This window comes from Loxodonta africana, chromosome 23, assembly GCF_030014295.1.
Source record: "Loxodonta africana isolate mLoxAfr1 chromosome 23, mLoxAfr1.hap2, whole genome shotgun sequence".
NCBI classification, from domain to species: domain Eukaryota; kingdom Metazoa; phylum Chordata; class Mammalia; order Proboscidea; family Elephantidae; genus Loxodonta; species Loxodonta africana.
In genome coordinates, this window is record NC_087364.1 from 13967053 (window position 1) to 13985779 (window position 18727).

An 18727-nucleotide genomic window follows, 5' to 3' on the forward strand; every position below is an offset into this window, starting at 1 on the left:
ATCAATTTGTGACTCTCTTCCGATGATATTTCTGTGTAGTTTTAGTACATTTAAGGTATATGTTTAGATCATTCAACCAATACAGTTTGAGGGTATGTTCAGTATTTTTACCCTTTGCCACTTTTCTCAGCTGAGACTAGTCAACCAGCAGAGGGCGCACAAGTAAGTTAACATTTTATTTTCAGGATTGAGTGCTTTCAAGTGGTCTCTGGGCAAAACACATGAGAAAGCAATTCGCTCTGCCTCTGCTAATAGTGATATGACCCCATTATGAGAAAATGAGAAAAATACAATCATTGAAAAATTGTAATTAGGTTCCATTAAATAAAACAGAGTCAAGTGTTGTTTTTAAAATCAGAAAAGTCCAAGTCATTTCTATTTCTGCTCAGCCCACTTGCTTACATGAAAGCCATACGTTTTTAGTTTAAAAATGCAAAACCCATTATTAATTTCTTTCGTTTGACATTTTAGTAATTGAATGACCTGTGGTGGAGAAGTTAAACAATAATGTCATTAAAAAACCTTCGTTCAGTGTTATCTGAAAAGTTCTGTTCATATCACTGTTCAACCCGAACATACTTTTATTTTTTATTGTTTATTTAACAAGACATTTAATGTTTCCTCGATTTTTTCAGGTCTCCATCCTTTTGTTGACATTAATGCTTGTTTTTGCAAGCTTTGGAGTTCAACTTTTTGCTGGAAAATTGGCAAAGTGCAACGATCCCAACATTATTAGAAGGGTAAGATGGTTCTTTCCGTCTTTTGGAATAAAAACTCAGGTACCATTGACTACCAAGGTTCTTTTAAGGGCCTCCTGGAAAAAACCTTTTGTTTAAAGCAAAACCCCTTTTATTTAAAGCATGCAATATGTCTCTTCTGGATAGTAAAGATTTATAAGGTTAAAACACATCACAGAGAATTCTACTCTTCTTTTTACTCCACTGTCAATCCACTGTTGACATCTGTAGCACGGTCCCTGAAGAGTCTAGGTTGTCATAGCTATGAGCTTCAGAAACTCTCCCTTTAGGTCTTTCCTGGCCTAACCCTGCCTCAGTTGTCACTTAAGACTCAAATCAGCCATCAGCTCCTTGCAAAAATAGACAGAGGTAAAGATCGCCTTTCACATCGCTTTTCCCACTTACTTTTGTTTTACTCTCCATTTTCAACATTCTTCTCATTAGGAAACAAATGCTCTCACGTTGGTTCCTAGCTGCGCAGAATCTTGCCCCTTATGACAATTAACAGGGACCTCAGCAAAGGCCCAACCTTGAAAACTGTCACTATGGCCTTTCTCTTCGTCTTTCTTCCAGAAACACACCTATGGTAGGGAATAGTTGTAGTTCCAATTGATTCTGAGGTATTTTAAATACAAAAACCTTAGTAAGAAGAGGCTAGTGGCTATAACCACGTGATGTTTAATATACAGTAAAATTTGTATATAACACCTAGAATAGGTTGGACAGATGTCCTCTAAATGGCCACCCAGGAATTCAGGTTCTTTCTGTCTTGTGGTTCCATCCTTCGCTATGTCCTCAAAGTCTTCTCTGTTGAGTTGGCAGATAGGGACAGAGAACCATCCTTGTCGGGTTGCTTCTATCTACCCACATTCCACTGGATAGAGCAAGGCCTCCCCATCCTGGAAGGGAGCTGGAAAATGTAGGTTAGTGCTGTGCTCTGAAGAAAAGGGGAAACAGTTTGGTTAGTGATTAGCCAGCCTCTACCACATCATTCGAGATCAGCTAATCACTAACCAAACTGTTTCAATCTCTGCCACATCACTCAGAGCCCTGGTGGTGCAGTGGTTAAGCCCTCAGCTGCTAACCAAAAGGTCGGCAGTTTGAATCCATTAGCAGCTCCGTGGAAACCCTAGGGGGCAGTTCTGCTCTGTCCCATAGGGTCGCTTTGAGTTGGAATTGACTCGACAGCAGTGGGTTTGGTTTTTTGGATTTGACCACATCATTCACTGCCCCATTGGCTTTGGATCTTGCCCTATATTACAAGTAGGCTAATGATATAAACCAAACACTGCTGATGTGTAAACTAGCTAAAGTATTTTCCATCCAACTAAAGCAATGCCTTAAATCAAGTAAAATGCATGTCTCCAGAAAGTCTAATAGAATTGAACTACAATATTACATATTTCCAGCAAATATGGCTGCCTAATATAGATTTTTGGAGGCCTAGTGGCTCCTTGGTTAAGCTCTCGGCTGCTAAGGTCGGCAGTTCGAATCCACCAGCCACTCCTTGGAAACTCTATGGATCAGTTCTATGATGTCCTATTGGGTCGCTATGAGTTGGAATCAGCTTAATGACAACAGGTTTGATTTTTGTTTTTAGTGTAGATTTTGTGTAAACCTGAAGAGTCCTACGTTTGTAGGCTTCTAATTATACAAATTACTAGTTCTCTAATAGTTATAAATTACTAGATAACATTTTTGTCCAGTCAAAATATAACATCAATGGATTTAATAATGAGGTTTTAAGGAAGTGGCAGACTAAGAGAGACATAATCAGGTTGGGCAGACCTTACATTATTTCATAAGTCCCCACGTAGGTTGCTACTTCCCTCAGCTGTCCTCCCCAAAGGTTCCAGGAACCCTTAGAAGACAGAACAAGGAACTTGGGATCAAGGTCGCAGTGTTCCAAATAAGTTAATGAAAGAAGCAATAAAGAGCTGATTCATCTAGTCCATAAGCCTCTGTAAGGAAAGAAGAGTTATTTTAGATCCACATTGAAAAGAGGTCAGAAAGATAATAACAACATTTCAAGATGAAGCCTGCTAGGAGTCTTGGATGACTCAGAATATTAATAATGGTCCAAGAACATTGTGATTTTATGTTATCTGCTCATACTCAGCCCAAGTTAGAGATTGATGACTTGTGTGGGGATGGAGACCACAGTGTGGGATAGACAAACTGTCTTATGAAGGCCTAAGAAAACAGCCATCATAGATAGCATCCAAGTCAAGCAGAATAACTGAAAAGAAATTGATGTAGTGAGAGGTGATCTAAGCCTTTACATCAGGACTAACTGTTTCCTAAACCCAATGTAAGAAACTAAGGCCAAAACTGTCACATGGATGAAGGGATTACCAGGTCTATCCCAGAGCTTAAGCCCATCTTTCTTAAAAAAGAGACAAACCCAGGGAAAAGAGGGAGTTAGATATACCAACACTTGGGTCATACAGCTCACATGTAAAGAGGATTTGAGTCGTAGGTGCTGCGTTTTTCAGCTGGGAGATGTTATTTTCTTGGTATTTGTGTGTTCCCGTTCTAAAACCACAGAAGTCTTGAGACCACTATAGATAGAGATTAGAGCCCAGAAACTGTAGAGATTGGGGTCCCATAAACAAACTCTAAGGATATCTGTTGACTCATAGTTATTAAATATCAGTTATGTACAAGGCATAGATGACATGAGGAATAGAAAAACGAACAAATAGATCACTGTTGCTGTTTTGCAATGTTTTCAGTCCAATCAGAATATGTGTTTCATGTTCAAGCAACTGTAGGTTAAGGTCGGATGTTAAAAGAGGAAAAGGGAAGCAGAAATAATAAGTGACCTGATTTCAGTTGTGAGATATACTACTTCCAAATGGGGGTACTGTACTGGGAAGGCTTTATGGGGGCAGTAAGGTCTGAGATGAATGAACAGAAACAAACCTTCTGTCTTAGTCATCTAGCACTGCTGTAACAGAAATACCACAAGTGGATGCCTTTAACAAAGAGAAATTTATTCTCTCACAGTCCAGGAGGTTAGAAGTCTGAATTCAGGGCAACAGCTCAAGGGGAAGGCTTTCTCTCTGTGTCAGCTCTGGGGGAAGGTCCTGGCTATCAATCTTCCTGGGATCTAGGAGTTTCTCAGCACAGGGACCCTGGGTCCAAAGGACACACTCCACTCCCGCTTTTCACTCTTGGTGGCAGGAGATCCCTCTGTCTCTCCATTCGCTTCTCTCTTTTATATTCTCGAAAGAGATTGATCAAGATACAATCTAATCTTGTAGCTTGAGTCTGGCCTCATTAATATACTGCCTCTAATCCTGTCTCATTAACGCCATAAAAGTAGGATTTACGACACATAGGAAAATCACATCAGATGACAAAATGGTGGACAATCACACAATACTGGGAATCATGGCCTAGCCAGGTTGACACACATTTTTGGGGGACTCAATTCAATCCATAACATCTTCCAAGCAGGGGAAACAATAAGAAGAAAGACATAAAACAAGTACAGAAGGGATAGGAACAAAACAAGGAGCAAAGAGTATGGGCTTTGGAGTCAGATTAGAATCCTACTTTAATAGAGATGATTGTTATGTCTGGTTACTTCATCCTTCTGAACCCATTTCCTCCTCTCTAATACTTCTCACACATATATACTATGAAGATTAAATAAGCTCACTTATATAAAGTTCCTGCCCCAACCTCCCATAGAAAATGTACCCTTCACTTTTCCCATGTAGAGAAGAACTTTAAAAATTAAAGACCAGAAAGGTAAGTCAGGGAGAGATCCTCGAGAACCTTGAATATCAGACTAAGGAGTTTGGAATTTCTTTCATGAGAAATGAAAAGCCATTGAAGGTTTGTTGCAGAAGAATCACAGATACTTACCAGAGCTTACAACACACGAGTCGCTGTCCCTAGTGCTATTGTTACCTGCATTCTACTGATAAGGACAACAGGCATAGAAATGATAAAAAGCTCACCAAGGTCACCCGTCTAATAAGTGGGGAGTCCTGTTTAGGGAGCCTGACTCCAAAGTCCATGATTTTAACCAGTCCAATAGGCTGCCTCACCCAACCAAGCGTGGGTTCAGGTGGACTCAGAAAGACAAATCGGGAGAGGCAGTGCACCCAAATACATCTGGGGACTCTGTATGAGACACCACAACACAGGTGCTTAAAATACTATTGTAGGTGAATATATATATCATTACGAAGAGATAATTGCAACATTTTTTTTCTAACTTTTATTGAGCTTGAAGTGAACGTTTACAAATCAAGTCAGACTGTCACATACAAGTTTGTATACACCTTACTCCATACTCCCACTTGCTCTCCCCCTAATGAGTCAGCCCTTCCAGTCTCTCCTTTCGTGGCAATTTTGCCAGCTTCCAACTCTCTCTATCCTCCCATCCCCCCTCCAGACAGAAGATGCCAACACAGTCTCAAGTGTCCACCTGATGCAAGTAGCTCACTCTTCATCAGCATCTCTCTCCTACCCGCTGTCCAGTCCCTCCCATGTCTGATGAGTTGTCTTTGGGAATGGTTCCTGTCCTGGGCCAACAGAAGGTTTGGGGACCATGACCGCCGGGATTCCTCTAGTCTCAGTCAGACCATTAAGTATGGTCTTTTTGTGAGAATTTGGGGTCTGCATCCCACTGATCTCCTGCTCCCTCAAGGGTTTGCAACATGTTTTTAACTGCAAAAAAATGGACTGTAAAAGAGTGAAAATGGTATGATCTCATAGGTACACAGGAAAAAAGCCAGGAAGGATATACACCAAGATATTAGTGTGTTTGTCTCTGGGTAATTATAGGTAACTTTCCTTCCTTTTATTTACCCATACTTTAGAAATTAAAGATATATTATTTTTTGTACAAACTCTTTTTTAAAAAACATGTTATTGGTAGCCCAGAAAGAGGTAATGCTGGCATTAACCAAACTAATGGAAGTGAGAATGGAGACACAGACCATGAGGGAGGGGAAAAGTCTGAGACTGCGCTGAGATTTTGATTCTGAATTACCCATTGGATGAAGTTAGTGCTGTGGACAGAAATGGGGAAGCCAGGAAGAGGCGTGTTTTAGGATGAAGAGGATTTGAAACAGGTAAAAATTTGAAGATTTATTGAAATATTCAAGTGGCGATCAAGAATTTTACAATATGCACCTAGAACCCAAAAGAGAGGTTAAGGCTCAAAATATGAAAATCACAAAGAATTGAAAAGATAGCAAAAACACAACTATAGGCAGAAAGCGACTGAAGAATTCCTACTCATGTTTTCACCATCAACTTCCATCTACCCATATCTTTATTATCTTCACCCAAGTCTTTATTACTGTTTGCTGATGGATCCATCACTGTTGTTACTTAAAAGACCTTTGTTATTCTGTGTAAAAAGTGCTTCCTGTCTTTCTTCTGAGTTCATTTTCTGACCATATTTCCCCTTCCTTTTTTTCTTTTTTTTTTCACCTCTACTTTAGGAAGATTGTAATGGCATATTCAGAATTAATGTAAGTGTGTCCAAGAATTTAAATTTAAAATTAAGACCTGGAGAGAAAAAGCCTGGATTTTGGGTGCCCCGTGTTTGGTAAGTGTCTTAGTCATCTAGTGCTGCTATAACAGAAATACCACAAGTGGATGGCTATAACAAAGAGAAGTTTATTTCCTCACAGTAAAGTAGGCTAAAAGTCCAAATTCAGGATGTCGGCTCCAGGGGAAGGCTTTCTCTCTCTGTTGGCCTTCTCATCAATCTGCCCCCAGACTAGGAGCTTCTCCACACAGGGACCCCGGGTCCAAAGGACGCACTCTGCTCCTGGTACTGCTTTCTTAGTGGTATGAGGTCCCCCACTCTCTGCTTGCTTCCCTTTCCTTTTATCTCTTGTAAGATAAAAGGTGGTGCAGGCCACACCCCAGGGAAACTCCCTTTACATTGGATCAGGGATGTGACCTTAGTAAGGGTGTTACAGTCCCACCCTAATCCTCTTTGGAGGACAACCATTTGGGAATGGTTGGGAATCATGGCCCAGCCAAATTGGTACACACATTTTGGGGGGGATGTAATTCAATCCACGACAGTAAGCAAATGTTATTATCAGAAAAATACCATGAAAAATGCTATATTTATCAGTATAAGGTATTAAGTATTATACAGTGTGAAGCTGTTAGGGACTTTAAAATGATTTTAAATAATATAAGAAAAAGCACTGAATTCCACAGGATGCAAAAGTGAAGCGAATAAGAGAAAAAGTGTCATGTTGAGGGCCATGTGGCTTCATTGAAGTTAACGGAATATTACCTCAGTATTTTTTGAGAACTTTACAGGTATGGATCTGAAGTCAAATAGCTGTAAAAACTAGTGATGCTTTAAAAAAGGGAGGGAGGGGTTTCTGTCAAATTTAAACTAGTCTCAATAAAAATGTTTGTAATTTTAAGGAAGGAACTGATGTCTTCATACCAGTTGTAGAGAACCCTCAATCATAAAGCTATTTCAGCTCCATTTACAGTGATGGATTTCCACTATAGAAAAGCTGCAGGTGAATAATCAATTATGATAGCCAACTCTTTAAAATTCATTTTTCTTAAAAAAGAGATTTTCAAAGCATTTACATCAATGTTAGAGGCACCTAGTACTTCTTCCTCATCCATTTTACTAATGACCATGAATGTAATCTCTGAGTCTCCTTCATTGATGAGTGGAGTGTAAATCAACTTCATTTGTCTCTTTAAGCCTTTATCTCTTTTTCAATTTCATTATTACCTCCTAGAATAATGAGTGAACCCCAGCAATGACTCTGCTTTTGTCACAACTGACGTTCTCTTCTAAATGTCAAAAGTCTTTAAAAGGAATAACATTTAACCCAGCTGTACTCTAGGGCTCATTGTTACCTTGCTTTGGTATGAAATTCATTTTTATAAATACTTGTATATAATTTATATTGGCCTTTTTCTTTTTTAATACCCAATAACTAAGAAAAAAGATTAAATTTGTTTGTATGGCTTGAGTTTGGAAAGAGCAGAGTCCAACCCAGGAGAATATCTTCATCCCAGGGCCAACTAGAAAAGCAATCTAATTTACATTAAAATAAAAAATTAAAGAAGCATAAAAAGTTTGTTTTTGTGAGACAAAAATTCATAATGATACCATAAATAATTTATTTGTATCAGAACATTAAATGAAATTTTTCCTTCTGTTTTGGAATTTGGGCTGAAGTTTCAAAGCTGAGGACAATAATATGGGATAAAATACCCTTACATTCTAAAGAAACTAATGAAAGCCATCCCAAAAGAAGTTGCTAAAAGGTTATGCACCTCGGTCATCCAGTTCCAGTTTATGTAAAAGGAAACTATACATTCAACCATACTTTCATGAAGTAAATGAATTCACAGAAGTAAAGAATGCTATGGCATCTCCCTTCCCTTCACTGTGGAAAATGTTGAGGGTACTTCTCACCCCAACCGAGGATCATTCTCAGAGACTGGCAAGGCCAGGGGGGAAGGCACCGATGGGCAAGCTGCTCTGGTATTCCTTGAGGGCCAAGTAGTCATTGCTTAGGTCACCTAATGTGAACCATCTTGAGGGGACCCTGCTGCAAAGGGCTACCTGCTGGGAAGGAGGTTATTGTTCTGTTAATTGCTGCCCAGTCTGCTCCAACTCATGGAGATCCCATGTGCAACGGAATGAAATGTTGTCCAGTCCTGCACCATCTTCCTCTTCATGATCATTGGTATGTTTGAGCCCATCGTTGTGACTATCCTGGCCATTCATCTCATTGACAGTTTCCAGGAACAGGAGTTGAGAGTTGCCCAGAGACTGCCAGGAGCTGGGAGTTGGCCACACACCCACACTTCATATGCCGGGTGTGCTGCTACAGACACACAAATGTACTTTATGAAAGAGGAACAGCTGCCTTGATGAGGGCACTAACGGCCAGATTCCAATAGTGTAGGATACACCAGTAACATGAGATACACCAACCACACCCCACCCCTAACTTGTAGGAATCAGATGGTGGCCTGACGAGAGTGGAACAAGGAGAGCATGCAACAGTTCTTCCTTTCCTTGAACCACAGGTCAGGCTTGAGCTGCTGAGGATGGGATCACTGCACTAATTATGAAATCAAAAGTTTGATTTTACATGGACAAGACTTTTTAGAATGAACCTAATCTTATTTAAGTGAAAGTGACCACAAAGCTTTGGGACCTCCCCAAGATGTCAGAAAGGAAAATAGAATACACTTGAAGGCAGTGTGAAGAGAAAACTCAATCTGTACCAGTTGCACCCTATGATATTCAACTTGTTCTATAAAATCAGCTACACATGATTTTTTTGATCAGCATTGTTGTCGTGGTTGTTAGGTCCCCTTGAGTCAGTTCTGACTCATAGCAACCCTATGTACAAGAGAACAAAACACTGCCAGGTCCTGCGCCACCCTCACAATCGTTGTTAAGCTTGAACCCCGTTGTTGCAGCCACTGTGTCAATCTATCTCATTGCGGGTCCTCCTCTTTTTCAATGACTGTCTACTCTACCAAGCATGATGTCCTTCTCCAGGGAGTGGAGAAGCGCATCATGGTGCCAAAATTAATACCTGGCAAATAGTAAGCACTCAAATAACATGTCCAAAGTATGTGAGGCAAAGTCTCACCATCCTCCCTTCTAATAAGCATTCTGACTATACTTCTTCCAAGACAGATTTGTTTGTTCTTCTGGCAGTCCAGGTATAATCAATATTCTTCACCAACACCATAATTCGAAGGCATCAATTCTTCTTCGGTCTTCCTTATTCACTGTCCAGTTTTCACATGCGCATGGGACGATTGAAAACACCATGGCTTTGGTCAGATGTACCTTAGTCCTTAAAGTGACTTCTTTGCTTTTTAATACTTTAAAAAAATCTTTTGCAGCAGATTTGCCCAATGCAATGCATCATTTGATTTCTTGACTGCTGCTTCCATGGACGTTGATTGTGGATCCAAGTAAAAGGAGATCCTTTACAACTTCAGCATTAATTGAAGTGTAATTTTTATCTAAGTTATTATTAAGGAATTCAAGTTCAATAACATTTTTAACTCATAAGAGGATAGAGGGGCATCCCTCGAACATCACTCCCATGGCTTTCGTCCATTTACCTAAGATACTTGGATTAGTTGTGGTGCAATAAAAACCCACAGTCAACTAAATGCCAACTTTACCATGATACTTTTCATATTTTTCGTTCTTCAGTAAGCTCATCAAGAGTCAGCAGACAACAGCTTTGTAACTTTATATTGGCAAATCAGATCTTATGATTAAGAAAATAATTTGCCTAGATGAATGCTTTGATAATTATAAAAAAAAAATTATAATTAGGGCATAAATATGCATTATCTAATTCAGTAGTCTGGTTTCTATATTCTCTCCTAAGATGAATAAATTCATTTCCTTCTGAATTACTCTCAGATTTCATGAGATAATAATTACCTCAGTTAAAAGGATCAAACATATCATATATTATAAATATTGTATGTTTTATTTTAAGTATAGGTCTGGGATATAGAAAATTAGCAGGCGTGAGAGAAAAATTGGCAAAGAATTTGATTTTGTGATAAATATTTGTGTGCTTACTATTTGCCAGGTATTAATTTTGGCACTATGATGCAACCATGAATAAGGCATGGCTCCTGCCCCCCAGGAGCTTGAAGTCTAGTGGAGAACAGAAAAAAAAAAAAAAAAAAGTTAATAATTTGATATGATTTTCTAAGGGCTTTGATACTACATGGGTAAATCCTTCAACATACCTCCAGCTCACCTGAAGCTCACATGTAGGTAATTTCAAGTCAGGACTATGATACAGTCTTGGCAGAAAGAGATTGATTTTGTAGGGTTTAAGGCTCAAAAAATTTGGGATACCCTCTTTAAGAAAAAGAATATAAACTTACTTTTGTAACCTTAGCAAAAATATACAACCGTGAGAAACATTTAATCACAACTGAAAACCGTAAAAGGGCCTGCACCAGGGACAGGCCCTGAGGCTTATGCTTCATTAGCTGTGTGGTTTATCCACCTCTGATTCTAGAATACAGAAAAGTAAAGGATGCAATGGCACCCAGAAGAGAGGCACCTAGCCCACAGTATGATGTGATCGAGGAAAAGGACCCAGAGGAGAAGACACAGTAGTTAATTCCTGAAGGATGGATATGAATTAGGCAGTGATAGGGGGAGGAGTCGGGCTGGTGGGAAGGAAGGGCTAGGCAGAGGCAAGGAAGGCCTTGCAAGATGAGAGAAACACAAAGTAAAAGAGATCCGGGTGCATCCAGGAAGTACAAGTTTCTAATTGCTTCAGGCTAGATGGCTGAAATGTAAGATACAGGGTACCATCCTGGACAATGTCATTTTCTGCATTTCCACATCCAAGGGGCAGAGGCTAAGTCACTATCCTTCATAGTGCCCTGATCTTCCCCAGTGGAGGGTATCTTCTCATTATCAAGATCTTTGGAAACTTCTGGAATTTTTTACTAGGAGGTAAAAGACTGACCAAATGTTGAGGTCAAAACCAATGTCCTACTTTTCTGAATTAGATAGACAAGATTATAAGCCTTAAAAAAATCTATCCAGAAAATGTGATATTTAAGTAGCCTTCCAAATTGAAGAAGGGCAGATAAAGCTACAATAATGGATTCTGTCTGGGATTTATAGAAGTCCTTTCCAGTTACGGGGAAAGTTTAACCTTTTTCAACTTTAGGAGCACAAACAAATCATAAACATCTTACATGATTAAAGCTAGAAAAGAAATTTAATTCAAATATGCCGTATATTCTTCCAACTACATAATTCTATGGTCCTACATTTTTATTTTTCTTGGTTTAGCCTAAAAGTGTATTTTTAACATATTCCAACTTCTAAAGGATGCAGAATATGAAAGTAGTTTGAGTTGCTGCAAATTCAGCTTAAAAAGCACTTTTACATAAAGAAAATGTATGAGTAAGAAAGTTCAACATCAAATCCAAGTGCTGGCTCACTTGGTTAAAAAAAAAAAATCCCTATTCAGGAAAATTGTGGCATCCATAGAATCCTTCAGCTTCTGGCTACTGCAAAATAAATTCAATTTAATTGAAAACTCCCAAAGGAAAGGTTATTGGAAATACCCAAGTGAATATACTTGTACTTTTATACATAAAAAATCTAAATCAGAATCTCAAAGTATAAATTTATGAGTGGAAATTGTATACAATATAGAAAACATTTCTACTAATAAACTGTAACCCTTAGGAACAAGTCAGTTCTTTTTTTGTTGTTTGTTTTCTTATGAGACACCATCTATTTAATATTAGGTCCCTGGGTGGCACTTCAGTTAAGGGCTCACTGCCAATGGAGAGGTTCGAACCCACCCAGAGGCACCTCGGAAGATAGGCCTGGTGACCTGCTTCCAAAAGATCACAGCCATGAAAACCACATGGAGTACAGTTCTACACTGCACATACGGGGCAGCTGTGAGTCGAATCGGCTCACCAGCAACGGGTTTGTTTCTTTGGTTTATGTAATAGGAGAGAAACAAGAGCTATCAAGGTCAGTCTCTTGACTGTCTCTGGGGTATAAAAAAATAAAAGATGGTAGAAAAATAATGAACCCAATTCTCCCCAGAGGATTGCCTTTCTTAAGTGCTAAATTTTGATAAATGAGCTTGCAAGAAAAAAAATATATATATATATATCAAAATATAACTTAGATAGTAGTCCTGAATTCTTAATCAAATTTAAGGAATAATAGTCATAGTCCATGATTGTCCAGAGTGTGGTTGACTAAATCTTTAAATTATTTAAAAGAGCCTCCAGTAAGGGGAAAAGGAAGAAAACGCTGAAAGCTTTTTCAGTTCATCACCAAGATGTGAGCTAAGACCTATAAAGATTAAAGGAGCTGCGATATATTAGAAAAGATCACTTTTGGAAGTGGAAAGCAAGCAAGAAATGAGACACTCCCCTTTCTCCCCATCTCCCCCCGCAGGAAAACAATGACAACCCGTTGCCTTCGAGTTGATTCCAACTCGTAGCAGCCCTATAGAACAGAATATAACTGCCCCACAGGGATTCCAAGTAGCGGGCTGGTGGAGTCGAACTGCCAACCTTTTGTTTAGCAGCCGAGCTCTTAACCACTGCACAACCAAGGCGCCAAAAAAAATAAATAAATAAAATAATGGGGTCAAAATGTTTAGAATCAGGGATTATCTGCAGGGCGTAGACAGCAGGCTCTGCAACGGGGGCTACAAAAATTCTAATGAAAATACTCAGAGTAGTGAGAGAAAAAATCCAGCTGGGAGAGAGGGATCTGGGAACATACAGGCTGTGAATAAACCCTTCTTGGCGTCTCAGTGACTTGGAAACACAGCACTACTTTGCAGCATGGTGTTCGTAATGATGATAGAGAATGGAAAAAGTGGCTAAACTCTACTATTTTTATACTTTTTGTGTGAACACCAAATCCCGTTGCTGTAAAGTCCATTCTGACTCAGGGCAATCATGGCGATCAGAGTAGAACTGCTCCACAGGGTTTTCTTGGCCATAATCTTTACAGAGAGGAGCCCTAGCAGTGTACATGGCCGCTGACTGAAAGGATGGTGGTTTGAACCCACCGAGTCACTTCATGAGAGAAAGACCTGGTGATCTGCTTCTATAAAGACTACAGCCAAGAAAACCCTACAGGGTAGTTCTACTCTGTCTCAGGGAGTCACTATGAGTCAAAAATTGACTCGATGGCACTAACAACAGCAACAGCAATCTTTATGGAAGCAGATCACCAGGACTTTTCTTTGGCAGCACCCCTGGGTTAGTAGCCAAGCGCAAACCATTTGAGCCACCCAAGGATTTCCAGCTAGAATGTGTACTTCCCATCCCCCGTGTAATCAAGACCAGCCAGAAATGTTACAGAGCCTCTCGAGTTTTCAAAGTCAAAGATTTTTGATTGGAAGTTAGAACTAGGGTTGTTTGGCATTTATTTGGCTGTTTTCAAGTTATAACACAGTCATGCACTGTTACTACTTAGCAAACAAATGCCGTGTAGCCCATCCTCCCAGGAGCCAATTATACTCTGCACCCAAGATTGGAAAGAGCTACGGATATTTGCCTTAGGGTGCTTCTCATGAGAATTTCACAGAACGTTCCTCTTTCTGAATTGCAGGGCAAACCCTCGGAACTTTAACTTTGACAATGTGGGAAACGCTATGCTGGCCTTATTTGAAGTTCTGTCCTTGAAAGGCTGGGTGGAAGTGAGGGATGTCATTATCCACCGCGTGGGCCCGGTAAGGAAGCACACGGAACCCTTCCAGCGCTTGGCGAGCTGCTTTCACCTGCTTTGGTGAATAATCCTCCTTTTCATTTACGCAGGTCCATGGTATCTACATTCATGTTTTTGTATTCCTGGGTTGCATGATCGGACTGACCCTTTTTGTTGGAGTAGTTATCGCTAATTTCAATGAAAACAAGGTAAGAATTCTTGGTTTGAATACCACAGGGCATATTCTTTTCTGGCTGCTTACTTGGAGTTTTTTTTTTTTTTTTTTTTTTAACACTCGGCATGAAGTCACGTTAAACTATAATGTGACTGGTGTAAATAATCTCTATTAACTGTTTTACAAGGGTCCTCATTACTGCCTTTCAGGCCCATTATTTAAGAGTACAATCCTCTTGCAAAATTTACCCTTTTTGAAAATAGTGTCATTAACTCTCTGACAACTGAAAGGTACATCTCCTATTATTCAAACTGAAAGACTGTGCAGCAAGTTATTAAAATATAATAGTTGAAACTGATTCACTGATTGCAGGTAATATGACTTTCACCAAATGTAACCCGAATGCTCCTTTGTAACTAAGTACACAAACTTAGAATATTGATGGGGGGTGGGGAGTGCAGTAGAAACTGTTAAATTCTCTTTTGTAGGATGGAAAGAAGATCTTTCTAATTTCACTCTTTGCATACTTTATGCACTCAGGAAGCACGCTGACTTCAAACAGTTCTGTATTATCAGTACAGGGGCTCCCAGATGGGAAACCAGCAAGGGTAGGCAGTTTCCTCTCAGAGGTGAGTTTGGGGAGAGCATTCCAGGAGCACCCCTTGGCGAGGTGTTCTCATTCTCCTGGACACACGGATATGCCCTCTCGTGTGTAAGGGTTAGTATTTGGAATTGTAATTGTTGAAATCGCATGCCATTTTCAAGCACCTTCAATGTACTAAGATCTTATATCAATTCTCATGACTCTGAAATGCACCGTTGAAGAAAAGGAAACTTACAAAGGTTCAGAAACTTGCCTGAGGGGTAAAAAAAGTGGGACCAAGATTCCGAAGCAGGTCTCATTACTGCAGGCTATGTTATTCTTCGAGTGCAGAAATATACAACTGTCACCAGTCTTTCTGCCTTGAATTACAGTGAGAAGTGCCTGCAAAGCGCGGTGCCCTTAGATGTTATTCATGGCTCGGAGGGATTCGTGCTCGTTTACATCAGAGCTCTGTGGTTTGTGTAGCTACACGTGGGACTGTATAGCTCAGTGTCCCCAGGCTCAACGTGTGTGGCAGCAGTTACTCATTTCTGCAGCTGCCTCCAGTGGATTGCCACCTTTGATGTGTGCCTAATGAGTATGTCATTTCATCTGGGCTTTCAAAGGGTGTGATTTGAAAAATCCCTCCTTTGGGCCCCAGCACTACTGCAACCCACAGAAACACGGAATTTTAGAGTTTCAGAGAAAGGTAGCAATCATGTAGCCAGCCCCCCTAATTTACTTCCTAACACATTCAGAAGAGTTGCTGTAAACCCCACAGTGTATTCAGTTTAATGCTAGGCAGAAAGAGGAAGATGGATCTTTTTAGACGCCTTTGAGCCATGCTATGGAGCAGACCCGAGGAATCCCAGAGCACGGACTGAAGTTAATCTGTCAATTAACAGGAGTGTTTAAGCGCTTGCTCAGAAAGTCATGGGGTAGAGGTGGAGGGGGGTGCCTCTGAGCAGGTGCCTGACTTCAAGACCCTGAGGTCATATGGTAATTCACAGTCCAGCAACATACATGAAACAACACAAAGTGGTCAATAAGTGGAAGCAAATGTATAATTCGTTGCAACTCTTGAACTTAGAGGAATGGCTGAAGTAAGCCAATATAGTTAGGGAGGGCCTACTTGCAACATGGTTCTTACCTAACATACTGAAGGAGGATAGAACGCCCTGAGCCTGAGGTAGTGGGCACGAATGTGAACTCAAATGGTACTTAAAGAGGACAGTTAATAGAAATCCTATTTCCAAATATTACAAACTTGATTAGTTCATTTGAGGTATAAATTTCTAATTATGTAAACCTTTTAGAAATTTTTATTCTTCAAGTTTTTAGAAACTACTATATAAAATTATTCATTCACTATTATTTGTCCAACAGAGTCCCTTTTGACATGCTTGGCTACTAGCTGAAAGGTTGGAGGGTCCAATCAACCCAGGGGCACCTCAGAAGACAGGCCTGGCGATCTCCTGAAAAATCCTCCACTGAAAACCCTATGAAGCGCAGTTGCACTCTGACACACGTGGGGTCACCATGAGTCAGAATTGACTCGATGGCAACCAATTGGTAATAGTCATTCAACAGATTTATTTTGAGCACATACTAAGTACCAAACTGCTCTTGGCACTCAGGAAGCTCACACTTTAATGGTCATGCTGTCATTGCTGGGTGCTGTTCAGTCAATTTTGACTCAAAGTGAACCCTGTGACCCAGTAGAACTGCCCCACAGGGTTTTCTTGGCTGTAATCTAGAGGAGCAGATTACCAGGTTTCTCCCACAAAGCCCTTGGGTAGATTCGAACCGCCAATCTTTTGGTTAGCAGTCAAGCACTTGACCATGAGTCATACCTAAAGTTATATAAATAGATTGCCAGATACATAGGCAATAGAGAGATACAGAGATATTCGAAATAAGGTAAACCTTGGGGGTAGCATTTTCACAATTGAAAGGAACAATAGCTCTTTGGTTCTTTAAGAATAAAATGTCTTCCTTAGAAAATGAAACCCCCTTTAAAAAGTTGAAAGCCTATACCAGTAATATGGTTTTTTGATTTCTCTACTATAAAACAATATTTTGATTAATAAACTTAATTTGACGACTAATAAGCTCTCAGAAGTTTTCGTATATTAATGAACAGATGATACCTCCATATTTTCGTTCTTTTGGATCCTTTCATAGTTGAACTTTTCAAAATTTCTTCTATTTTCATAATGAAGGAATAATATTTCAATGGTGTCTAGAGGGCAAATATTTGTTTCTACTTAGAGAGAAAAATAGATTAGCAATATTAATATCAGAAAAAAGGTAATTTAAAATGAATAACATTATTAGGAATAAAGAGTGTAATTAAATCATGATAAAAGGAAGTAATCACCAGGAAGTTATAGAACTCCTAAACGTCAAAATGTGCAAAGTGAAAGTTAACAGATCTAGTTGGTGCCTGGCTACTACTACCAGCTGCTTTGATTGGGATCACAACAGAGAAAATTGTAGAACAAAAAAATCAAATTCGCAAAATGAATAGGCTTGCTGGTCTGACAGAGACTGGAGGAACCCCCGAGACTATGGCCCTAAGACACCCTTCCGTCCAGGAAATGAAGCCATCCCCAGAGGCTACCTCCCAGCCAAACAATAGGCAAGCACATAAGATAATAACACCTGAGAGGAACATACTCCATAGAACAATCAATTATTTGAGATCAAAAGGGCATTATCTGCCCAAAAAGAAAGACTAGAAGGCAGGAAGCGGTAGACAATTAGGACGAAAGAAAATGGGGCAACTGGGGTGGAAATGGGGAGAGTGCTGATACACTGTGGGAAATGAAACCAAGGCCATGAAACACTTTATGTACAAACTATTGGATGGCAATCTAATTTGCTCTGTAAGCCTCACCTAAAGCACAATTTTAAAAAGGGAGTTAGGCATAGGGGCCTTGAGCGAAGCCACGTAGCAAGATAAATTGCAAATAGATGTCTCAGGTTCAGAGATGCCACGAGCTGGTAAGAGGGCTCAGAGGAACACCTATCTATCTCCAGGCCTCTCTGTTAAATGGTTTTCATTAAATTCTGTGAGTTTTCTTTTGTATCAGGTAAAGATTTTTTTTAAGTCACTGGTCCAATGTGTGCGTTTATCACAGGAACACATGTTTAGAGGAACCCCTAGGAGGCCCAAAGTACATTGGCCCACCATAGTCCATCCATCTAGACAGGGCAATGCGAAGAGCAGGACATATTACTTGGGTTTGATCTTTTTTTAGTGGAAAAATCTGATCCTCCACATAAAAATCGATATCCATAAGGGACACAAGTCATGCTATTTCTGGCATAATTATGTGGGAAGGGAATGTTTTGATTAATTTTCTCAAGCCAGTGTTCTGTTAAAGAATTGTGATAAATAGGTAACCGTCCAATCTTTAGAAGGTCCTAGCGTCTAGTACGAAGAGGGGATGCGTCGTTCTTTATGAAGTCAGGTAATTCCTTTGTCTTACTTGATAAAATTCCAATGTATCTAGGGATTTCTCTGTGTTGGAGCAAACAGCTAATTTGGCAAACACAAGCACCTTTGAGTCTTCTAAAGCAAACTTTCAGGTGTTCCATGGCCTGGCCGGGTGTTAACAGTTGGGTTAAATTAAAGCACAATACTTGACGTTGAGTCAACCGCCCAGGAGGATGCTATAGTTCAATACATACGCTCACTTAAAGGTGATATTGAGGTTAACACTAGCACCGTGTGTAATACAGCAGTTCAATACAGGGGACACTAACAGGTCTGACTTTTGATGCTCAGAATGTGGAGAGGGGTGACAGAGTCAACATTTAGTCAAATTACCGATAGTAGCTACTGATGCATCAAGGAGATGAATTGATACAGTGGCTCCAAGAATGGGCTCAAGCATAGCAACAATTGTGAGGATGGCACAGGACTGGACAGTGTTTCATTCTGTTTACATGGGGTCGCAATGAGTTGGAACTGACTCAACAGCACCTAACGA

At 39.9% G+C, this 18727-nt stretch overlaps 1 protein-coding gene across 2 annotated transcripts in view; it reads left to right on the forward strand.

Moving 5' to 3' along the window:
• The window catches only part of NALCN (sodium leak channel, non-selective), a 380765-nt gene that overhangs the window by 324360 nt on the left and 37678 nt on the right, over window positions 1–18727 (forward strand). For both annotated transcript variants that reach the window (XM_064275254.1, XM_064275255.1), the window contains 4 exons: window positions 636–740; window positions 6206–6312; window positions 13876–13996; window positions 14082–14180. In XM_064275254.1, the coding sequence (XP_064131324.1) occupies window positions 636–740; window positions 6206–6312; window positions 13876–13996; window positions 14082–14180 (432 nt within the window). The remainder of the gene's footprint in view (window positions 1–635; window positions 741–6205; window positions 6313–13875; window positions 13997–14081; window positions 14181–18727) is intronic.